Source organism: Dryobates pubescens, chromosome 2 (assembly GCF_014839835.1).
Source record: "Dryobates pubescens isolate bDryPub1 chromosome 2, bDryPub1.pri, whole genome shotgun sequence".
NCBI lineage: Eukaryota > Metazoa > Chordata > Aves > Piciformes > Picidae > Dryobates > Dryobates pubescens.
Genome location: NC_071613.1, coordinates 24,068,631 through 24,089,724, shown reverse-complemented (window position 1 = coordinate 24,089,724; position 21,094 = coordinate 24,068,631). Strand labels below are relative to the sequence as shown.

Here is a 21,094-nt window from a genome sequence, read left to right as displayed (position 1 = left end):
TGTCAACCTAACACCACCATGGCCATTAAGGTTACAGCATGATCATTAAGGTTGCATGGCCATTAAGGTTGCAGCATGAGCCATTTCACAGCAATCCCAGGACAGAAGCACAGCGCAAAGCAAGTTCAATTAGGAGTCTGACTGTCTTCTGTTGCTGCTGGAGCAGAACTGAACGTGCCTGTGCAGGCAGGCTGCCAGAATCTGCCCACTCAGGTGCTTGGTGAGGTAGAAACCTAGCTGTGTGAAATTTTTCAGTTCTCATTCTTCCTGGACCTGTTTTATGTTACTTTGGAAAATATTTTGCAATGGTGCAAATTGAGAAGAAAACACCTGCCTTAAGGACAAGGGGATTCCTACTCCAGCATTGCATGCAGGCAGTTATACAGAAAGGCATAGGATGGTTAGCTCCAAGGTACTGGCTGATAACTGTTATATTGAGTAATTTGGCATTCATACACATTTTCTTGCTTATTACACTGAAAAATTAAATGCTTTGGTTTTGAAATACAAGCTAGATAGCAGAGAGGCATTTTTGTGAGACAAGGCTGACCATCTTTTGTATTAGAAACATTGGGTGGCTGTGTCAATCTGCTAGAGGTTAGGGAACCTTCACAGCAGGGTTTGGATAGGTTGGACCGATGGGCCAAGGCTAATTGTATGAGGTTCAACAAGACCAAGGGCCAGGTCCTGCACTTGGGTCATAACAACCCCATGTACTCAGCATTGGTGAGGCCACACCTAGAGTATTGTGTTCAGTTCTGGGCCTCTCACTTTAGGAAGGACATTGAGGAGCATGTCCAGCGAAGGGCAATAAAGCTCATGAAGGGTCTGAAGCACATCACCTATGAGGAGTGTCTAAGGGAGCTGGGCTTATTCAGTCTGGAGAAGAGGAGGCTGTCTACAACTATCTGAAGGGAAGTTGGAGCAAGGAGGGGGCCAGCCTCTTCTCCTTGATGACAAGCAACAGGACTAGAGGAAATGGTTTCAAGCTGTGCCATGGGAGCTTTAGGCAGTGTATTAAGAAATATTTCTTCTCTGAAAGGAGTGCCAAACATTGGAATGGTCTGCCCAGGGCAGTGGTGGAGCCACCGTCCCTGGAGGTCTTTAAGCAACATGTGGACCTGGCACTTAGGGACATGGTTTAGTGTTGACCCTTCTTTGCTGGGTTGAAGGTGGGACTGGATGATCTTTGAGGTCTCTTTCAACTAGATATGTTCTATGATTCTGTGAAAATCCTCAAACTCCTTAACAGTTTCAATATCCACAGCGTTACACACCTAACGTGAGCCATGTCGTTAATTAAAGGATTGTACCAGGAAGGAACTATGCTGCCACATGCTTAGTGGTCTTTTAGTGTAGTTGAGATAACTATAGTAGACTTGGATGATGCGAGTTTGAGTCTCAGCTTCATGGAAGCAGCAGCCAGCACTTTCTTCTACCTTTCCCTCACTCTGATCCATGTGTCCTTCCTGCCCTGAAAAAGTGGCCAAGCAGGCAGCTGCAGTGCAAAGCATAGCTGTGGAAGGAGAGATGCTTGCTAGTTGTCTTCAGTCTTCATGGCTGGAAGCGTCATGTCGCCTGGTTTTAGCTTCTCTGAGGGCAGGCAGCAATTCCAACAACTACTGGCATTTGAAAACAAAGGGGAGCCCTCCAAAATACCAGTGTTTATTCTTGGTAGGTCTCCTAGCAGTGTTTCTTCTTGGTAGGTCTGTTTAGAAAACTTCATCATACTCATTTGCTCAATTTGCATGTCTGAAAGGCTTCTGCTCAGTTAATTGGTTAAATTAATTTCTGCTGTTGTAAATGGAGGGCTGTGTTAAGAAGAGAACTGAAGTAATTTTACTTTACATTATTCTGTGTCATGGCACATCGTTTCTCTCTTACTCAAGGCAATTCATTTTGTGGTGCTGTCAAATAATATTTTGTGTCATATCCAGTCAATGTAGCTTTTACGATTTTTGCTGATATTTTACCAGTTTATTTAGTCCTCTAGATAATGGTCAATGGCCTTAAGTAGTCAAATTAACACCTGTATTTGAGCAAACCTCTAACAGTAACCTCAGGATGAAAAGCAATGAGAATCAATACAGCGAGTGTATTTTTAGGGATTATTGATGGATTGATGCGTTCTGGCCTTAACTGGAAGAGGCAGCATTGCCTCACAGCTGACTAAGATTAAGTTGCCAGTTACTGATAACTGCAGGCCATTACCTGCATACTATTTCACAAGCTCAGAGATGAGATGGAGACCTTTTATAGTCCTTAGCTGAAGAAACCGTGGCATTGGCAGGGTCTATAATGCCTGCCTGGCTGCAGGAAAATGCTCCGCTCTTCTCCAGCTCGTGCCAGCCCTTGCTGTGAGAATTGGAGACGATGCCGATTTGATTCAGCATTGCCCATTATTCCTGTAGGGATCTATTTGGGACAACTGAGGCACTAATGGCTTGTCTCCCCTGCCACCTCCCAAGGCAGCTCCGCAGAAGGTGGGAGCCATGTTGAGCTGTGCTGCTGTCAGCAAGCTGAGAGCTGTGGGTCTCCCCGCCACAACTCTCAATTGCTAGCAGGTTTCTCTCATTGCACCTCATTTGCATCTGGGACATCAATTAGCATGTTTGTTGAGGCTAATTGAATGAAACTCAATCATAGCTCTTAATTGCTTGACTATGTGAAAAGAAATCACATTAATGCAGCTAATTAAGTGTATGGCAATAGATGCAACATAATTAGGAGCGAAATGTAAAAAACAAGCGATGGCGAAGGTGCAAGCGCAGGGGTGCGGGGACTGGGGTGCTGGCTTCTCCTCTTAGCCACACGGTTGGAGAGGGTTCCCTTGCCTTTGCTGCTTGCCTTTTTTTTTTTTTTTTTACTTCTGCATTTCTGAATGATGAACATGGACAAGTTGAGAAGAAAAATGCAAATGGAGTTGCAATTACTACTTTTTCAAGCTGTTGAGGGGCAGAAGATGGCACTTCTGGGGTGGCCCACTGTTGAGTGGGCTCTAGGGACTTGTTAAGTGCTGTTTTAAAGTACTTGGCTTTGAATTACCCTCATGCCTTGTTAAAGGGTTTTTTCCCCCTTTTTTCTCGGATCAGCATTTTCTACAACTAACATCTAGGGGAGTTATATCTGTAACATTTGCATATCAAAATCAGGCTTGCTGTCTTCTCTTTAACACAGCATATTCCAGATGACAGCAAGACCCTCATCTGTTCTAATCTGATCAAACCCTCCATTGCGCTTCTGAAGCCGTGACATTATTTTGTAGTTTTAACTTTTATTCCCCAAGTGCAGATCAGAAGGAGCATGCACGGGGGCGGATGCTCCGCCAACTGGAAACTTGGTGCTTGCCTCTTCTCCTCAGGGAAATGCGGAGATTATCACTATGCATCTTGCACACAATGAAAGAGGCTTTATTATTTACATTTGATATATCCCTATAAATATTTAAGCTGACATTAATACCTATGTGGCATCTGTTGTGTTTGGGTACTTTCGAATAATAACGGTATGGCTACAACACATTTATTTCCTGCTTGCCAGCATTCATTTACTCTCTCAAAGGGTTTATAGCTCACCTAAGCCTGTTCTACTCTCAATTAAAAGGGCTTTAATAATACCCTGTAACATCTTACAAGTTGACAGGGTAGTAAGGAAACCATACATGCTATTCTTCTGAAGAATTTGGAATCAACAGCTCCTTCTCAAATTTAACTGGAGTGCGCTGGTTGTTGTACATGAAATAAAATGTGTCTCTTAAAAAGGGTACATGCTGAGGTTTAGTCACTATCTGATTACGCCTCATTTTAGAGCCCAGAAGCAATAAATGCTCAATTATGTTCTGCTTATCGTATTTTAATTTGTGAAGAACTGACACTGAACAAGAAAGTTACGCCAACTTAATAATTTATGGATGAAACCGTTTTGTTCATTTCTAGCTAACACTTAGTGAATGAATTTTTATTAATGGATTGCCTTTGTTTCTTTTGGCAGCAGAGCTCTGTATCCTCATCCCATAAATTGTTCAGATCCTGCCTTTTCACTGTTAATTCTCAAACAGCTGAGGGGGAAAAAAAAAAAAGGCTGGTGTGATAGCTTTGTTTTGGGTTTTTAATCTCAGATTAATGCATGCTATGAAGAAATGACTGCTGGTCTAGGAGTAGGTTTTTCATGTGTTGAGTGGAATATATAATTTGTATTGTAAAAACCATCAGGGGCAGAAGGATTTTAATGAGGGAGCTGATTGCTCTGTTTTTCATGGCAGCAGTGACCTAGACCTCAGGTATGCTTTTAATCCATGTAGCTATATACTTGAAAAAATCAATGCTCTGGTGGTGTACAGGTCTGTATGCTGCAGTTTTGGAACCAACCTAGTTAAATATTGGTAGTCTTTCATACAACACCATGTAATCTGGCCAAATCTTGTCCTGTATACTTGGACAACTGGGAGTTATGTCTTTGCTTGCAGATCTTTGTTCATGCAGTTGCCCACAGCATCACCCAGTCTTCTAAGATGACCAAGCTCTCTCTGTTAAGGAATTAGACTTTTTGCCCCAGGTGCTCTGTGTACAAGATTGCCCAAGAACACTGTTCCCTTGGTTTCCAGATTAACTCAAGACCTTAAGCCCAGATCTTTTCCCAATCTTTAGTTGAAACTACTGTTTTCATCTTGGGGCACATGTGTCCAGATGTACAATGCTCTTACCCCTCTTCACCCTTGATTTTTGTTGTCCTGTGCTACCTGCCTTGCACATTTTCTCATACAATACAGTCTCTTCTTTCTTGTCATGTCCTCATAGTAGTTCCAGTTCCATTTGTTTTTATTGGAATGCACGTAACAACAACCTTATGTACTGAGATGTGAAAACTTTGGTGTCTTGTGTACTGGAAATACGTCTTCTGCTATATGCCAGAATTGCTGCCTCAGCAGCTGTCTCACTTTAGAGAGTTGTTATTTGCCCTTTGATAAAGATACTCATGTCCATTTGCTTTTCTGTTTTCTCTCCTGAAGAAGCCCATAGGCAGTCTAGGGAAAGCCTTTGAAGCTGGAAAGCAGAATCTCGAGAGCCTCTTTTTCCAGAAGCTATTTACAACTTGAAGAACTTTCTCATGGATTTCTCAGGAAGCAGTGGTTTGTCTCCAGTCAGCTAACCACTGTCTTTCTGCAGCTAACTCGATTTTTTTTCTGTCTTTTTTTTCTCTATGGATTTCCCAAACAAGAATTAAGCAAAGTGTTTTCCACTTCTGGCTTTCAGCTTTTAGTGTGTTTATTCTAATCAGACATAATTTGCATATTTTTTTTCCCTTCTTTGATTTTTGTGTGGGTGTGGAGCAGGGATCACATTCTAATTAAGCAATGGTGTAATTGCAAAAACCTTACCAGTCAGTGCCCTTCTCTAACTTTTGTGCCTGCTGACCAATTCCAGCTGAATCTGAGCAATAAAGATACAAGTGTATAAAGCATTGGCAGAGACACAAATAAGTGTGCTCATGAGGGACTGTTAGCCTTGTCTTTTACTTTTGTTTGACACCTGCTGGCTGGTGAACTCTTACATGTGGCTCAGAACCAGCCACATTGTTAGTTACCTCTTACTCAGCTGGTAGTTGGAGAATGTGTTAGAAAACTCCAGGCTTTGGGGAGAATTTGTAGTGAGAAGCATGAAAGGGATTACTAAGAAAATGGAAGGAAAGGGAAAATCATATGGTGACTGCTGGCAGATGATGTAGTGCAAGTGTCTTAGGAAAACAGGTTTCATTGTTTCTATTACTTAAAACACTACCTGTTTAATATAGGGTTTGTTTGATTTAGTTTTTGTTCTTTTTCTTTTCCCCCTCTCTAACCAGGACTATATGCAGAACGTTCACGGGAAAGAAATTGACTTGCTGAGAACCACTGTGAAAGTCCCCGGGAAGAGGCCACCCAGAGCCACATCAGCCTGTGCACCCATTTCCAGTCCCAAAACAAATGGCCTCTCCAAGGACATGAGCAGTTTACACATCTCGCCCAATTCAGGTAAGAGAATGCCACGCTGAGTTATAAAGGGAAAGATTGCTCTTTCAGTGTCTGTGGGCAGCTGTCACGTACAGCTGGGATGGGGATGACATCAATTGATAACTTACAAATCTAAATGACCGCTGTTGTGTATTTTGTAAGCGCTGACTACTGGTCTGTCCTCCAGGAGAGATTCTAAGTTTCTAAGTAACCTTCATAGAATCGTATAATGGTTTGGGTTGGAGGGGAGCTCCAAAGTTCATCTAATCCAACCCCCATGAAGTCAGCAGGGACATCCTCCATTAGATGAGGTTGCCCAGAGCACTGGCAAGGCTGACCTTGCATATCTCCAAGGATGGGTACTCAACTACCTCTCTGGGCAATTGGTTCCAGTGTCCCACTACCCACATGGTAAATAACTTTCTCCAAATATCCAACTTAAATCCACTCTTCTCTAAATTAAAACTATTGCCCTTCACCCTGTCATTACAGGCCTCTTTAAACAGTCCCTCTCCAGCCTTCTTGTAGGCCCCCTTCAGGTACTGGAAGGCTCTTTCCAGAGTCTTATCTTCTCCAGGCTGAACAACCCCAATTCCCTCAGCCCATCCTTGTAGGGGAGGTATTCCAGCCCTCTGGCTATTTTCATGGTCTTCCTCTGGACCTGCTCAATCCCTCTTGTGTTGAGGGCACCAGAGCTGGATGCAGTACTCCAGAAGGGCTCTTACCAGGACAAAGAGGCAGTATCATCTCTCTTGATCTGCTGGCCACGCTTCTTTTGATGCAGCTTAGGATGCTGTTGGCCTTCTGGGCTGCAAGCACACCCTGTTGGCTCATGTCCAGCTTCTCATCAACCAGAGTTCCCATGTCTTGTTACCTTACACTTGCCAAAACTCTGCATAACATCACAGAAACTAGCATATGTGAAGAATTGATACAGCCTTTTGACTAATGGCCCAGGTCTAATGTTTTAGAAAGAGAGAAGATGTATCATTTGAAAGGGCTTTTTCAAGATCCCTGTTGGGATCCAGAGCACTTCTTTCCACCTTTAGAAGGATGCATAATTTTGGGCTTTACAACAGCAAGATTCTTCTCTAAAAAGCTATCTTAGTTTGTTTATGGAAGTAGTTTATCACTCCTTGTGAGCTCTGAACAAAGAATTTTATTGTTTGCTGAAGTACTTCTCCATACAGCTAAGTGGATTTTAAAAATTGCATTAAGGAAAAACATTTAAGTCAATTGATCTTGTAAAACATCATCTTATGCAGAACTCACACTGGTATAGTGCTGGTATGGTAGTCTTTTCAGCATGTTTGGGGTAGCCTCCATAAAGTGCCAAGTGCCTTTTGCATTTATGATCGACATAGACACCTCCGGTGTGTGCCAACAGAGCTATCCAGACACACTTCTGACCCTGTGCAGTACCCATTACACAGGTGAGATGAGCAGCCGTGGAAAAGAACTAAATCACCCTGCTCTTCAAGAGCCTTCTCTTGCATGGTGGTAGTTATCTTGTGCTTCAAGTCAAGGTGCAATTCCTTTCATTTTCCTCCCCTATTTTAGGAGAAAAGGGAGGAAAAAAACAAGGAAAGTTAAAATTCAGCTTGTGGCTTTACAGTGGTGCCACTGAGCAGACATCCCTGGAGATCTTTTGTGGCATCTTGTATTAGTTTGGCCTGGTGCCTGAAATACCTGGAGCTGTGATGTCATCACAGTTCTCAAGTTGTAGCCAACCCCTCAAGACGCACAGCTGGTGTTGTCACTGGAAGAGTTCATGGGACAAAGTTATTCATGGTTGGTTTGTTTGTGCCATTTTGCCATTTAGTTTAGATGACTGGGTGCAGGGAGTGGTTTTGGTTTTCAACATGTTCCATAATTTAGGAAAGAAAAGTGCTGGTCTGAGTCAGTAATCAAGCAGCAAGACCTTTAAATAAGAGAATTCTGCTTGTACAACGTTTGAACTTAGGCAAAAATTGCTTGATTGTTCTAGGGAGGTATCCACAGATACATACTAATATAAAGCTTACAGCATGGTATTTACATGTTTTGGCATATGCTTAGATTCCCAGGTCAGAGCTTGTACATGACTTAAAGCAGTATTTCGTGTTTCATGTTGTTTCAGGACTCTGCACTTTGTAATGCTTTCTTTACATGAAACTGTACAGCAGACAGCACTCTGGCAGTGGTGATAGCTGCCGTTTATGTGTCTTGGCTAGTCTGAGGTTGTATTGCGCAGCAGTTCCTTTAAAACACAGAAGTTAATTGTGTTAGAGCAAATGCTGGAAAATAGCTCTGCCTTTAGGTAGCAGTTTTCAAGTAACATGGTGGGAGTAGTTGAAGCTTTCCTCCCTCTTGGCTTCTTTATCATGTTCCTTACAAATACCAGAAGATTGTTGAGGATGGCTGATGACTACAGCTCAAGAGATAAACCATAGTTAAGTCTTAATATAATTAATGCACTCCTAATGTATGGAATAGTGGTCTCCAAGTGAAGTTGAATCTGATTGCTCTATCATTACCTACTTGAATACCTTAATTTTGTTTCTCATGCTGTACTGATCCTTCTTTAATTTTAAGCCAGTTATTGACCTGCTTTTTCTTTTTTTTTTCTTTTTTTTCTTTTTTTTTTCATGATTCTCTTCCCACAGATAAAATAAGCATTGATGTCTATAATACCTCTAGAGTTAGCTGGAAGCATAACAGCTTTGCAACATCTTTATGATTTACTGGGGGGAACAGGGCAAGACAGGCTGGACTGAAAGCTTTGTGCTCTACATGACAGCCAGCCAGCCTATTCATGCCTCACTACCTGTTGTCCTATGCCCACTTTGGGAGTCAGAGGATATAGAAAGGGAATGGCTAATGTTTTGGGTGAGAGAAGGTGTAGACGTCTCTGTAAGGCTGTGTTTCATTCGTTCAGCTGCATACGCAGAGAGTAAGACTCACTGTAGCAGTTCTCCTTTTGCTTCTGAAATTTGTGTTGGTATGTATCTCTTCTTTGGAGTTTTTGTCTACAGAACTCAGTACTTTACAGTACTGAGTGCTCAGCTTGTGAAGTGCTGGGAGGGCTTCTGTTACCTCTACAGTTATCTGTCATGCAATTAAAACATTTGCAAATTATCCCTTGCAGCCTGTAATGCTGTCTCAGAGCTTATTCTCAGTTGTTATTGCTGGCAAAATGTTATCTTCATCTTGCATGGTCCTTTAAAATTGATTGTAGGGCTGAAATTGTTGCTAGATATTCATTGGGTAGCTTCAGTACACAGATCTGCTGTATGAAGGAGGTTTGGACTAAATACTGAAAGAATCAGAACTTGCTAGCTTTTGCTTTCTTGGGCTTACAAATCCATTACATCCTCAGTGCTTCATATGTTAGCCCTTCCCCAAAATAGTGATATTTTATGTTCTTCTGTGTTTTTGCCAGCGCAAACTTGGCACCTGAAGCAGAGTGACATTTGCCATGTATTTCATTTAATTGTTTGACATGGTCAGGAGCAGACTCATTTTCCTTCTACTATTATGTAACAGTGTACAGGCTGGTGAAAAAGCTAAGCTACTAGAAGAATATCACTGCTCAATTAAAACGCCGCCATTTCAGATTGCCTCTGGAAATAAAATTCATTGTCTTTGCTTATACCAGGTGATAGCCCAACTCCACTAAAATATTTCCGAGGTGAGATTGCCTATTTTCCACTCCTTTGTGTTCCTAGAAATGTCAACTTATTTCCATTCAAACATCAAAGCCAAAAAAGAAAATGCATTTTTATTGTTGAAATGGTCAAATAGTGTTTATCTTAAATCATGTCTTCAGATATGAAGACATCAGTAATCTATTATTAGACACTTTTGAGAAGCTACCCCTTAAATAAGGATTTCAGTGTCAACTGTGATGATAAATACATGCGTTATACATCTCTGTCCTGGTTTGAGTCAGAGCAGGACTACTTTTGTTCAGTGATTTTAGGTTTCAGCTCAGTCTGTTCTTAGTGCCTGCATTTGCTGCAGTTCAGGGCATGTTTTCACAGACAGTGGCTGCTTCTGGCTGTCACAACACTTGATGATTATAGTTAGTACCAAGGACTGGTGTGCAGACCAAGGTCACTGCCAAATCTTGCGTACCATGTTGCGGTGTACAGAGTGAAAGGTTGCACCTGTGTGGGGGAGCAGACAGGATAGGTGACCCTGAGCTGACCAACAACGTATCCTGGTCCATATACTTGGTAAAAAGCTGGGGGATCACAAGGGCTAAGGTCTCTTCTTCAATGGCCAGTGTCTGAGGAGGACTCTGTCCTTTCTGCCTTTGATCCCCATCCATGAATTCCTGAATCCAGTTCCAGAATCTAGTTCCCATTGGCTAGAGAGTCCAGTCTGGGACTTCTCCAGAGCCTGCCCACAGCATCAGTAGTGACTGTGTTGCAGTTGCCATCAGAGGGGTTGGAGTCAAGGTTGGTTTTGTGTATGTTTGTATATATTTTGTTCTGTTGTTGTTATTCTCATTAAAGCTGTTTTAGTTTTCTTTTTCAATCCATCAGTGTCTCTCTTCTTTATTCCCTTTGCCTTCCCTTTGGGAAGGGAGAGGGGTTAATAGAGAGCATCTGTCACTCATTCAGTGGCTGGCCCAGCCCTAACCCTTGACAGTCAATTTGATTGTCTGTAACTGACATGTTTTAAATTCATTCTTTCATGAGTGTCCAACAGATATTTTCTCTGTCTCTTAGTGCAGTTTCTTGTGTTTTGGGTTAGATGCCAGCACATCAGATGGTCTCATGGGGAGACAAAGGCAAAGTCTCTTACTGGATTATAAAATATGTGCTACAGGGAAGCTATTGCAGAGATTGGTACCCTTCAGCATAGGTGCCAAGCATAGCATGTGGGCAGACTTGGCATAGCTTGGGTCAGGGAGGAGGAGCAGTCATCTCTCAAGGGGCGCTTTGGGGATAACGTTTATTGCCTTGCTCCTGCTTGATTTGTACAGGAATGGTCATTTGTATCTCAGGTTTCTGTGAGGCAGTGCTTGACATAAACCTCAATCCATTAGAGAGATCAAAACTTTATTCATCTTCTCTTCTAATCCCAACCACAGTATGTGAGGCAATAGGGCATCTTGAGCTCTTCCTTCTTATCACATTTCCACTCTCTAAAGTCTTCTTGGACCTAAGTGATCATTTCCATCAAACATGTTCAGTCTTGTTTAAGCCTGCTTTATCAAGCAAGTACCCTACACACAAATTGGTAGGGAAAATAACACAAAAAGCCCTGAGTTGAAATAACAAGGTTAATGACAAAAATACAATATCTTACCTATTTCACAGAAATGCAAAAGCAGAAACAGTAGCAGAAGCCAGTGATAAAATGACCCCCACCCCTGAAGCCCACAGCCAGCTCAGCAGAAAAGATCACCCCAAAATCAGAAACTGGAACTAGCAACTGGAACAGGAAGCCTCTCATGTCACAATCTGCAATTCATGTCCCATGATACTTTATTGCAGCCAGCACTTTCATTTTAAAGCTGGCGTGATGTCAGCACGGTATTGAATACTCGCCAGCAGATTCAACTGACTGAACCCATGACATTCCTACATGCTTAAGGGTGATGAAGATCTTTCCCAAAGTGCTTCCCATAGCATCACTATGAGAAGAGTAGAAGGAGTTAGGCTAACAATGGTGATGTGAATTCGAGAGGGGTGTAATCAGTTATTTAGTGATAAGATTCAAGGAGGCCCTGGGCAACCTGGACTAGTTGGAGATGTCCCTACTGACTGTGACTTAGATGACCTTTGAAGGTCCCTTCTGGCCTGGACCATTCTATGATTTGAACAGCCAAGCATAAAGTTAAAGGTTTTTGTTAGATCCATTTGATAGATGTCACATGCAGAAGGAAAAGTTTAAATGCCTGTCACTCCTAGCACAACAAATTTAGTAGTGCTTTGTGACACTTCTTGTCTGAATAAGGTTGTGTTTTCTGGTTTTAAAGACTGTTTGATAAGCAGACATATAATAACCATCTCCTAGTGACAGCTATCTCAATCTGTAAATGTGTTTACATACCAAACATCTGGAAGACAATAATCTCTGCGAAATAATCATCTTAACAACAAAAAAAAACTCAACAAGTTCCAGTCCTTCTTGATGTAAAAAATATAAAGACCTATATGAAGACAGAAAAATGAAATTACTCTTTCCTGATGAGTTTCCACACTGAGACATTTTCTTCCATATTTAGAGTCATGGTAGTACAACAATCAAATTGAAAGTGAAACCCAAGTGAGAAAAAATAGGATTTTGTGTACCCTGTTAGAAAGCAGACAAATCAGTAGAAGGCAAGGCTGCTTCTGCTATTGCAAAGCCAAACACCTTACCTGGAGAAAGATTGACTTTTCTCTCCTAGAAGTTTTTCCATGACACCTTAAAAGTTGAAAATTGATCTTTGGGCTTTCTTGGGCTCTTGGAGGTGCAGTTTGGGGGTTATCCTGTAAGAACTGGATGCTGTGTTACCACTTATCCCAGGCAATACAAGGATGTGGGGTATTGTTTGAGTTTATATGTATGTGTAGGGTTTAAATAACAAAAATTGTAACTATATCTTTATGAATGGTGCTTGTACTTCTGTACTAACTTGTCAGGAGAATCTCTGAGTTGGGCAAGATGGAAGTTTAATCTAAAGTTATGATACTTTTGTGGTGTCTTCGAGTTGTTGAGTGCTTAAGTAACTTAAATTAAATTTACATGGCAGTGAACATTATTCCATTGATGAGTCCCAGTTGGAAGTACTGGTAACTGGTGGACTTGCTCAGTCCCAACTTTACCTAACAGTAGGTAGCGTATAGTGGCAATGTCCTAAAGGTCAGTTGTCCTGTAAGACAGCCACTGACCAAGGCTCTGTGCCTTTTTGAAGCTGGCTCAGTTCTTGATGACTTTGGAGTATGTGTGGGTGGGGATTTTAATTACTCCCAAGTTGGACTGGATTTGAGCTGGTTAACCTTAAGGTGAACTTACCCCCTGAAATCTCCCAGGAGCCATTTATTTCTTCTCCTCTACAAACAACCCAAAGCCTTAGCTGCAGTGAGAGCCACTGATGTAGAAAGTTCACATCTAAAAATAGCTTATGGTGTAGAGATATATTGTTTCCTGATTAACACTTCATTTAAATAATTTGGTGCTATTAAATTTACTTACAATAGTGACTGTACAGTATGTGAAGTATCCTGAAATGTGTTAGCTCTGTAGTCATTGTTAAGTATGGTGAAGGTTGTTATCTGCTAACTGTATGTGACATTTCAGACATGTTATAAGAACAGCATCCTCACATTTTTATAAATGTGAGTTTTCTATCTGTTATTAATTGTGATCATCTATCAAATTAACACAGTGGTCATTAAGTAATCTTACTTTACACTGAAGTGCTTGGAATCAGGCTGAGTTGGAATAGACTTCCTTCTAGATTTTTCTTTTAAAAAGACAGAGAGTGGGTGTTTCAAGTAGACCAGTATTCCTTCAGAGTAAGATTACTGACATGATATCTTTACGTTCTAATACCTGTCTAATTATTCTGTTCTTTAACCACTACATTTTTTAATTATTTCTTTTTTAACATTTTAAGCCTGACATCTGCAGCCCTACCTGTCACGTTACCTGAATTAATAACTGCTGAGTCCAGTATTGAAAGCCAGTGCCCCCTGAAGTGTGGCGTGCTATACGCAGGAGGGAAAGCATGATGGAAAACTGTGGTTAGGATCGCTCCTCTGTTGTGATGCATTGTGAATTCTAGTCTCATTCTGAAGTATGCTGAGCTCATTGGTGTTTTAGGCAGCATCAAAAGCAGTGTGCCCAGCAGGTCAATGGAGGACATTCTGCCCCTCTGCTCTGCTGAGACCCCACCTGTAGTTCTGTGTCCAGCTTGGGAGTCCTCAGCACAAAAACAGTCATGGACCTTGTAGAGTGAGTCTAGAGAACACCTCAAAAATTATCAAGGGGCTAGAAAATGCTCTTGTATAGAAAGGCTGAGAGGCTTTGGGTTGTTCAGCTTGGAGAAGAGAAGGCTCTGGGGAGACCTTATTGTAGCCTTTAAGTACTTAAAAGGGGGCTACAGGAAAGGTGGGAACAGGCTTTTTAGCACGGTTTATTATGATAGGGCAAAGAGCAATAGTTTCAGACCAAGAGCGCGTCGATTTAGATTAAATATTAGGAAGAAATTCTTCACTGTGAGGGTGGTGAGACACTGGAACATTGAGGCTGCCCAGAGAGGTTGTTTACGCCCTGTCCCTGCAAGTGTTCAAGGCTACATTGGATGGGGCTTTGGGTAACCTGGGCTAGTGGAAAGCATTGCTACCCATGGCAGTGAGGCTGGGCTAGATAACCCTTAAACGTCCCTTCTAAACCAAGCGATTCTATGATTTTTGTCTTTTGTAGATGATGGAATAATATTTTTTTTAATTGGAATTTACTGTGAAGTTTCAGATGTGATGATGAATAGATGTGTGTATCAAGCCAAGAGCTTGCTAATATAGGCAACTGCTCCAGGTCTATATAGATCTTCAGTGCCTTGGCAAACAAATGCAGAGCTGAGTTCTGATTTCTTGAATGTGCTCTGAATTCCTTGTTTAAAGGTGACTGAGGTTGTTTGCTGAAACAGTGTGTGACTTGACAGTTCCAGATTTTTTCTGGTGGAGTTCTTAAAAGGCCAGAGGTTGGTAGTTATTTGCTACTAATTTTGCAGTCTGATACAGTATGTGAAGTGGCTTGATGTGAAACGTTTTCTGCTCTTCAACTTGAGAATGAGTTTTATGGTTTTGCCACAGATCACAAATGCAAGTTTGTGACTTACTTTTGCTATTAATCACCCAAGTCAATTTTCCATTTGGTTGAGTTTGCTGTTAGTTCAGTGATATACAGCTGTAGCAAATGAAAGGAGAAATTGTCAGTTTGCTCCTTCAAAAGGAAAGAAAGCCCAATTTTAAGTGCACCAGAGATTTCCCTTTCATCCCACTAGAGGGGGGATCCCTCAAGTTCATCTTTTCTAGTTCATCTGGACTAGGATTTGCCCTTAGAGAAAGAGTATTTCACTGTTAGTACTGTACATCACTTAATATTGGAGGGGGAAAGGAGCAGGGCAACTATTGGTGTGGGTGAAATAAATATTTGATTAAAAGCTTGCATTTGTTAAATATTGAAATAAATTTGTTTGCTGAGGTTTTTCTCTTTAGGGAGAGAAGGAAACAATGAACTGTCTTAGGACTCTTGAGGTGGGCAAAGGGTGCCTATCTCCAATGGTGATTAGATAGATAGAGGATAGAAACATGTCATGAAGCTTCGGGCAGATGACTGTAGCTGCCGGACAAGATAGAGTCGGAGCTGCTCAGCCTGTGCCTGTTTCATTCTGGTCGATTTTTCATGCCTCCCTTGTGCCGTATCCCAAATAAAATCACAGATCTGTCTTGTCCACCCGATGCAGTCTGGCCGAGGCTGTGATGGTTACACGTTGCAATACTAACTGGTTGGCTGCGAAGACCTTTGCAGAATTGCTCATTCTTTTTCCCCCAGTGATTTTAAAATATTAAAGCCATCAGGAGGGTTGATGCTGATTTACCAAAAGGGAAAAAAAATTCACAAATGTGTTTTGAGTATTGAACTGCCATTGACATCTAAAGTCCCAACCATGCTGTTTTCCTCCACACTCCAGCAATCAGGACATCCAGCAAACCCATAAAAAACCAAACTAATAGCATGAATATTCAGTGACCTAGAATACTAATTATTGTCATGAATATTAATGTGATCGGACTTGCTTTTTCCTCTTCTCTTTCTCTCTGGCATTTTTTTTTCCTTTTTTTTCACCACCACCACTCCCCCCCCCCCCTTTTTTTTTTCCACTCAGCCAGCTCTAAAGATGGACCATAATGAGAGCATTTAAGAGAGAGAGCGCTCTCCGCCGTGACAGGGACCGGGGTAATAAGGAGAGCTTGATTAACGTGGTGCACTTGGGGGAGAGATGAGAAGATTCACGTGGGCCTGTTGTGGGGGAGGCAATGAGGCACCGGCGGCTGTGTTGCTGCTCCCTCAGATTAATGAGGCCTAAGAGTGCATTAGGAACAGTGACAAAGGTTTGATCTAATGGGCTCAGTCATTTTTCCTTTGAGTGACAGACGCACAGAAGTAATTGGCTGTGCAGAATGGCAGCTCATTGGCAGTACTTAAGGATACATTATCCCTGTTGTGTGGCCCGCAGAGGCTGTTTATCAAAACTGCTCACACTGCAGACATGCATTCACTTAGCTGCTGTTACAGTAGCAATAGCTATAAAAAAAAAAAAAGTCATCTTGCATTGGTATCCATTGTCTCGTTTTCGAAAATAAAGTTTCTTTGTTCCATCTTCCAAAGTCTGGAGGGTATCTGAATACCGACAGTCATCCCTCCCCATTCTGAAGATGCTCTGGTTGTAGCTCACAGCATCTGGGGAGGTTTGTAGGCTTGTGGAAAGCTTCCAAAGTCAGTATTGGATACCGACACTTGGCCCTGCTCATCCCAAAGTTGCTCTAGTTGCTGCTCACAGTATCTGAACAGGTTTATAGACTTGTGGAAAGTTCCCAAAGTTAGTTCAGGTAATCTCACCAGCTTCTGATGTAGGTCCAGCACACAGGTAAGACGCACACACACCCCTGCCCACTCTCCCAGTTTGTTACTGACAGCCTCCACAGACAGTTAAAGGGATTAGGAAGCATTTTACATCGTTTGCCTCAGGCCTCTTTGCATGCTTCACTTTACACATGGAGCTGCATAAAACCTCAGAATTATTTGGTTTTGCACTGTTGTTTTTTGCAAAGTTAAATTCACAATTGTTAACAGGATTTGCAACCAAATAACAGCAATAAAAAGAAAAGCCAAAGTAAAATGGTCATCTCTGGGTCTTAAAGATGTAGTCACTTAACAGGCAGGTAACCTCAATCAGGACATGCCCAGAAAGCAGAGCATACATTGTTTATTACTGTTATTTGTTCAAACTAAAGAAAACATAGTGAAATGCTTGCTGGAAATGAAAATCACACTTTGATCCCATCAGAGTACGTAGTCTGGGATCTTGAGCAGAAGCTCTTGGTGAAGATTTTGGGTTTAACTTTTCTTTTAGAAGGTATGTATCTTATAATGATTTAATTTTCCTCCACACATGCTGTGTTGGTTTGGCATTGTGACCGTTTTAGGCTCACCACAACAGGCATGCTCTGAGAACAGTAGCTTTTCTTGTTATACTCCCAGCACCATGTCCTTCACTGCCAGGGTATTTCTTGGCATTGCCTTGTTCATTACCATTGACCCTTCTCAGTTTACCCACTCCTAATCACACCCCGTTTGCAGAGGCTGCCCTGCCAGGCTCTGTGAGATGGAAAGTCTTCCTCTATTAATAGCTACTTATCCTCAGGAAATTTGTTCAGTAAATAAATGCTTCTGGAAAAAAAATATTAAAAAATCTTAAAACTAAGTACAACTCACAAGCAAGTGGTCTGCTACAGTATTGGAACTGGTTGTCATCATTATTGAAGGAGAGTTTCAATACTAGAACCAGTATGTTTTTGAAAGGTGCTGTTCTCTCACTGTTTCTCACTCCACGTATGAGTAACCTCAAGCCCAGAGCAGAAATGATGTGTTGTTTGCACAGCGCCATTAGATCAAAATAGAACCCATTGCAATACTTCAGTATATTTTCCCATATTAATAGCCCTGCTCCCACAGCTGATTATCTTGAGAATGTAGCCAGCTAGTGCTCTGACATGTGGGCAATACCTTCCTTTCCAAGGTGGACTTACTCTACTCAGTCAGAAAGTCAAGGAGCTATAAATAACAGTTTTCCCAGCTTTCAGTGCAGGGCATAATCTCCGGAGCAGGGAATGGAAGATGCACCTGTATAAGTTGAATACTGGGATCTGAGGCACCAAACTGTTGGAACCCATAAGAGCAATTGCCAAATGTTCTTCAGCTAAAGCAGGAATTGTCCCAATATTTGTATTTATAGGCAAAGGAGAAATCAGAAGCTGGCACAGCCTGGATGGTCAGCAACTTCTTAGGAATGATTTGTCCACCAGAAAGATTTTTGTACAACCCTAGGAATCGATTCATTAACAGAAGCAGAATTGAGAAAGGGGAAGGGAATTGAGTCAGTCATCAGTCATCATGCAGATGACACCAAGCTGGGAACAGGTCTTGATCTGTTAGAGGGTAGGAGGGCTCTCCAGAGGGACCGTGACAGGCTGGACAGATGGGCACAGTCAAACATGATGGCATTCAACAAGTCCAAATGCCAGGTGCTGCACTTCAGCCACAACAACCCAATGCAGCACTACAGGCTGGGGTCAGAGAGGCTGGAGAGCAGCCAGACAGAAAGGGACCTAGGGGTACTGATTGACAGCTGGCTGAACATGAGCCAGCAGCGTGCCCAGGTGACCAAGAAGGCCAATGGCATCCTGGGCTGCATCAGAAATAATGTGGTGAGCAGGAGCAGGGAAGTCAATGTGCCCCTGTACTCAGCACTGGTTAGGCCACATCTTGAGTCCTGTGTCCAGTTCTGGGCCCCTCAGTTTAGGAAAGATGTTGACTTGCTGGAAGGTGTCCAGAGAAGGGCAACAAAGCTGGTGAGGGGTTTGGAGCACAAGCCCTATGAGGAGAGGCTGAGGGAGCTGGGGTTGCTTATCCTGGAGAAGAGGAAGCTCAGGGGAGACCTTATTGCTGTCTACAACTACCTGAAAGGAGGTTGTAGCCGGGTGGGGGTTGGTCTCTTCTCCCAGGCACCCAGCACGTGAACAAAAGGACACCGTCTCAAACTGCGCCAGGGGAAGTTTAGGCTCAAGGTGAGGAGAAAATTCTTCACAGAGAGAGTTGTTAGCTGTTGGAATGTGCTGCCCAGGGAGGTGGTTGAGTCACTGTCCCTGGAGGTTTTCAGAAGGGGATTTGTTGTGGCACTTGGTGCCATGGTTTAGTAGTCATGAAGTCTTGGGTAACAGGTTGGACTCGATGATCTTTGAGGTCTTTTCCAACCTTATTGATTCTATGATTCTATGGTCTTTAAGCAGCTAGCAAAGTGGCCTCTTTCAGTTTCCTTCCTGAACAAACTTGAGGGAGTAGTGTGGGGTCTGAGCTTTGCACAGGCACCCACCAGCCAATCTAATGTACTTGATGGTGCCTTTTACTGAATTAGAGGGCATTTCAAGAGTAGGCAGTATTCCTGCAACATAAATTGACCCAACGTGATTTGAAACAATTAACCCTCTGATATCAAGAGTCAGGATTTCCTGACCCTCAACTCTAATGTATTTTTCATTAGTTCTAACAGCTGGTGAGCACAGCCCTCTGGCCTTAAGAGGTTTTATTTCTTTTTTTTTTGGAGAAACTCATCGTGAGCATGAAGAGTGTAACACAAATAAAACGTGGCCATAGTGAAAGCATAGCAGTAGGCTGTAGTTCATCTCATTCAACCTTTTGGTGGTCTGTTCAGCCTCTCCCTGCAGGTCTCATATGTGTGGAAAAATACAGTTCTGCTTCGTGACTCTTGCAGTGTCTGCTAATCTCATAAATTCAAGAGAATGTTAGTTGCACTCCTGAATGCAACTTCTTGCACTAAGTGATTTGTTTGGGAGAGATGATGAATAAATGGAGGCCACCTCCATGTATTTAAGTCACTTGTATCTCACTTTATGGGGTATAGTTGTGCCTTACGTTAATTCCACATTTGTAATTAGTAGGTGGCATTACTAGGCAAGGCTTAGTATCAAGTGATGTGTCTGTTCCACCACCTGTGCTGTCAAGTAATGAATTGCTATTTTATTTTTGTTCAGTTAAAATACAGTGGAAGAGCAGTTGCTAAAGTGCTGTCCACCAGACTTCCATTACAAGAGCAACATGTCCAAACTGCTGAATGGTTTATTTTTTTTCATTGGTCAGGTTGCTGCTTATATGTTAGATAACATTTATCTTAAAAGTTTATTGTGTGTTTCGTTAACATCTGTGTAATGCAGGGGCTTTATTTTGGGGGTTTCATGGACAAGATGCACACTTAGCATCTTCCGTGGTCCTGTGTTTGTGTAAATCTTTGTCATTTTCATAGAGCATTTCTAAGTATTTTCATCTGATGTTGCATTTTGGGTCTGCTTTGTAAATCTGAAAATCTGTGAAGGGAGAGCCAGAGTAAGTCCCTCTGTGCATAGGAAACTGAGAAAGTTCTGCCTCTAGTGTGTGTTTCTGTCAACCTCATAATACATCCACACACACACACAGAGGCATGCCCTCCTCTGCTTAATTCCTCTTATGCTCTTTGCTGTTGGCAGCTATTTACACCAAATAGATGGATGTATAAATTGAACTTTGTGGAAGTAAAGATCCTCTTCTGCTGAACGCTGACCATGGAAATTACCTGGACTCTTAATTTGGATGAGTTTTGTAAAGCTTAATTGTTTGAACGTTTTGTAAGTACAATCTTAATGGGGTATTTTATAATATCAGAAAAGATAGTTTTAATAAAGCTGTCTAGAGCTAAAAAGAGGAACTCATCCTTTGATGCTCCTTTGGTAGATGAAAACATTTTTGTTCAATAGGAGACCAGCATCTTTTTTTTTTGCTCATTTGAGACCAGTTCTGGCAACATACTGATATTCATTCAAATATAAATGCCATATTCCCTTTGAAATGCAAATTGTTTAAAGAAAAATAGCATATGGTAGAGGTAAGTACCTTTTCAAATCAGCTCCCACACTTTAGGGATGTAAGTACAGCTAAAATTATTCTTTGGAAAGAATCTGGATCCTTTGACACATTGAAGCTTGAACTAATCAAGGCTTCCCAGTAAGCATATACACATATCCATATCAAGGAAACAGTGCTGAGAATACATGGATTAGCATAGTAATTTAACTGCCCCCTGCTAATCAACTTAAGCAACCAGCTGATGCATATATGATGTATTTGAGGAGGCACTTGCCCCACTCTGGAATGGGCCAGGTAGCTGACCATGGATTTCATGATAACGTCAAGATAGGTATCTGTCTGTCTCCTTACAGATATAGCTGTGTGTTGTGCGTCAGTGGGGAGACAACAAATGCAGAAGGTATCAAGGCACTGCTTAAAAGA

General features: G+C 42.0%; 1 protein-coding gene across 8 annotated transcripts in view; it reads left to right on the top strand.

The window, feature by feature from the left end:
- Window positions 1-21,094, top strand: part of AGAP1 (ArfGAP with GTPase domain, ankyrin repeat and PH domain 1) — a 389,866-nt gene that overhangs the window by 251,306 nt on the left and 117,466 nt on the right. For all 8 annotated transcript variants that reach the window (XM_054172086.1, XM_054172080.1, XM_054172073.1 and 5 more), the window contains one exon: window positions 5,842-6,010. In XM_054172086.1, coding sequence (XP_054028061.1) covers window positions 5,842-6,010 — 169 coding nt within the window. The remainder of the gene's footprint in view (window positions 1-5,841; window positions 6,011-21,094) is intronic.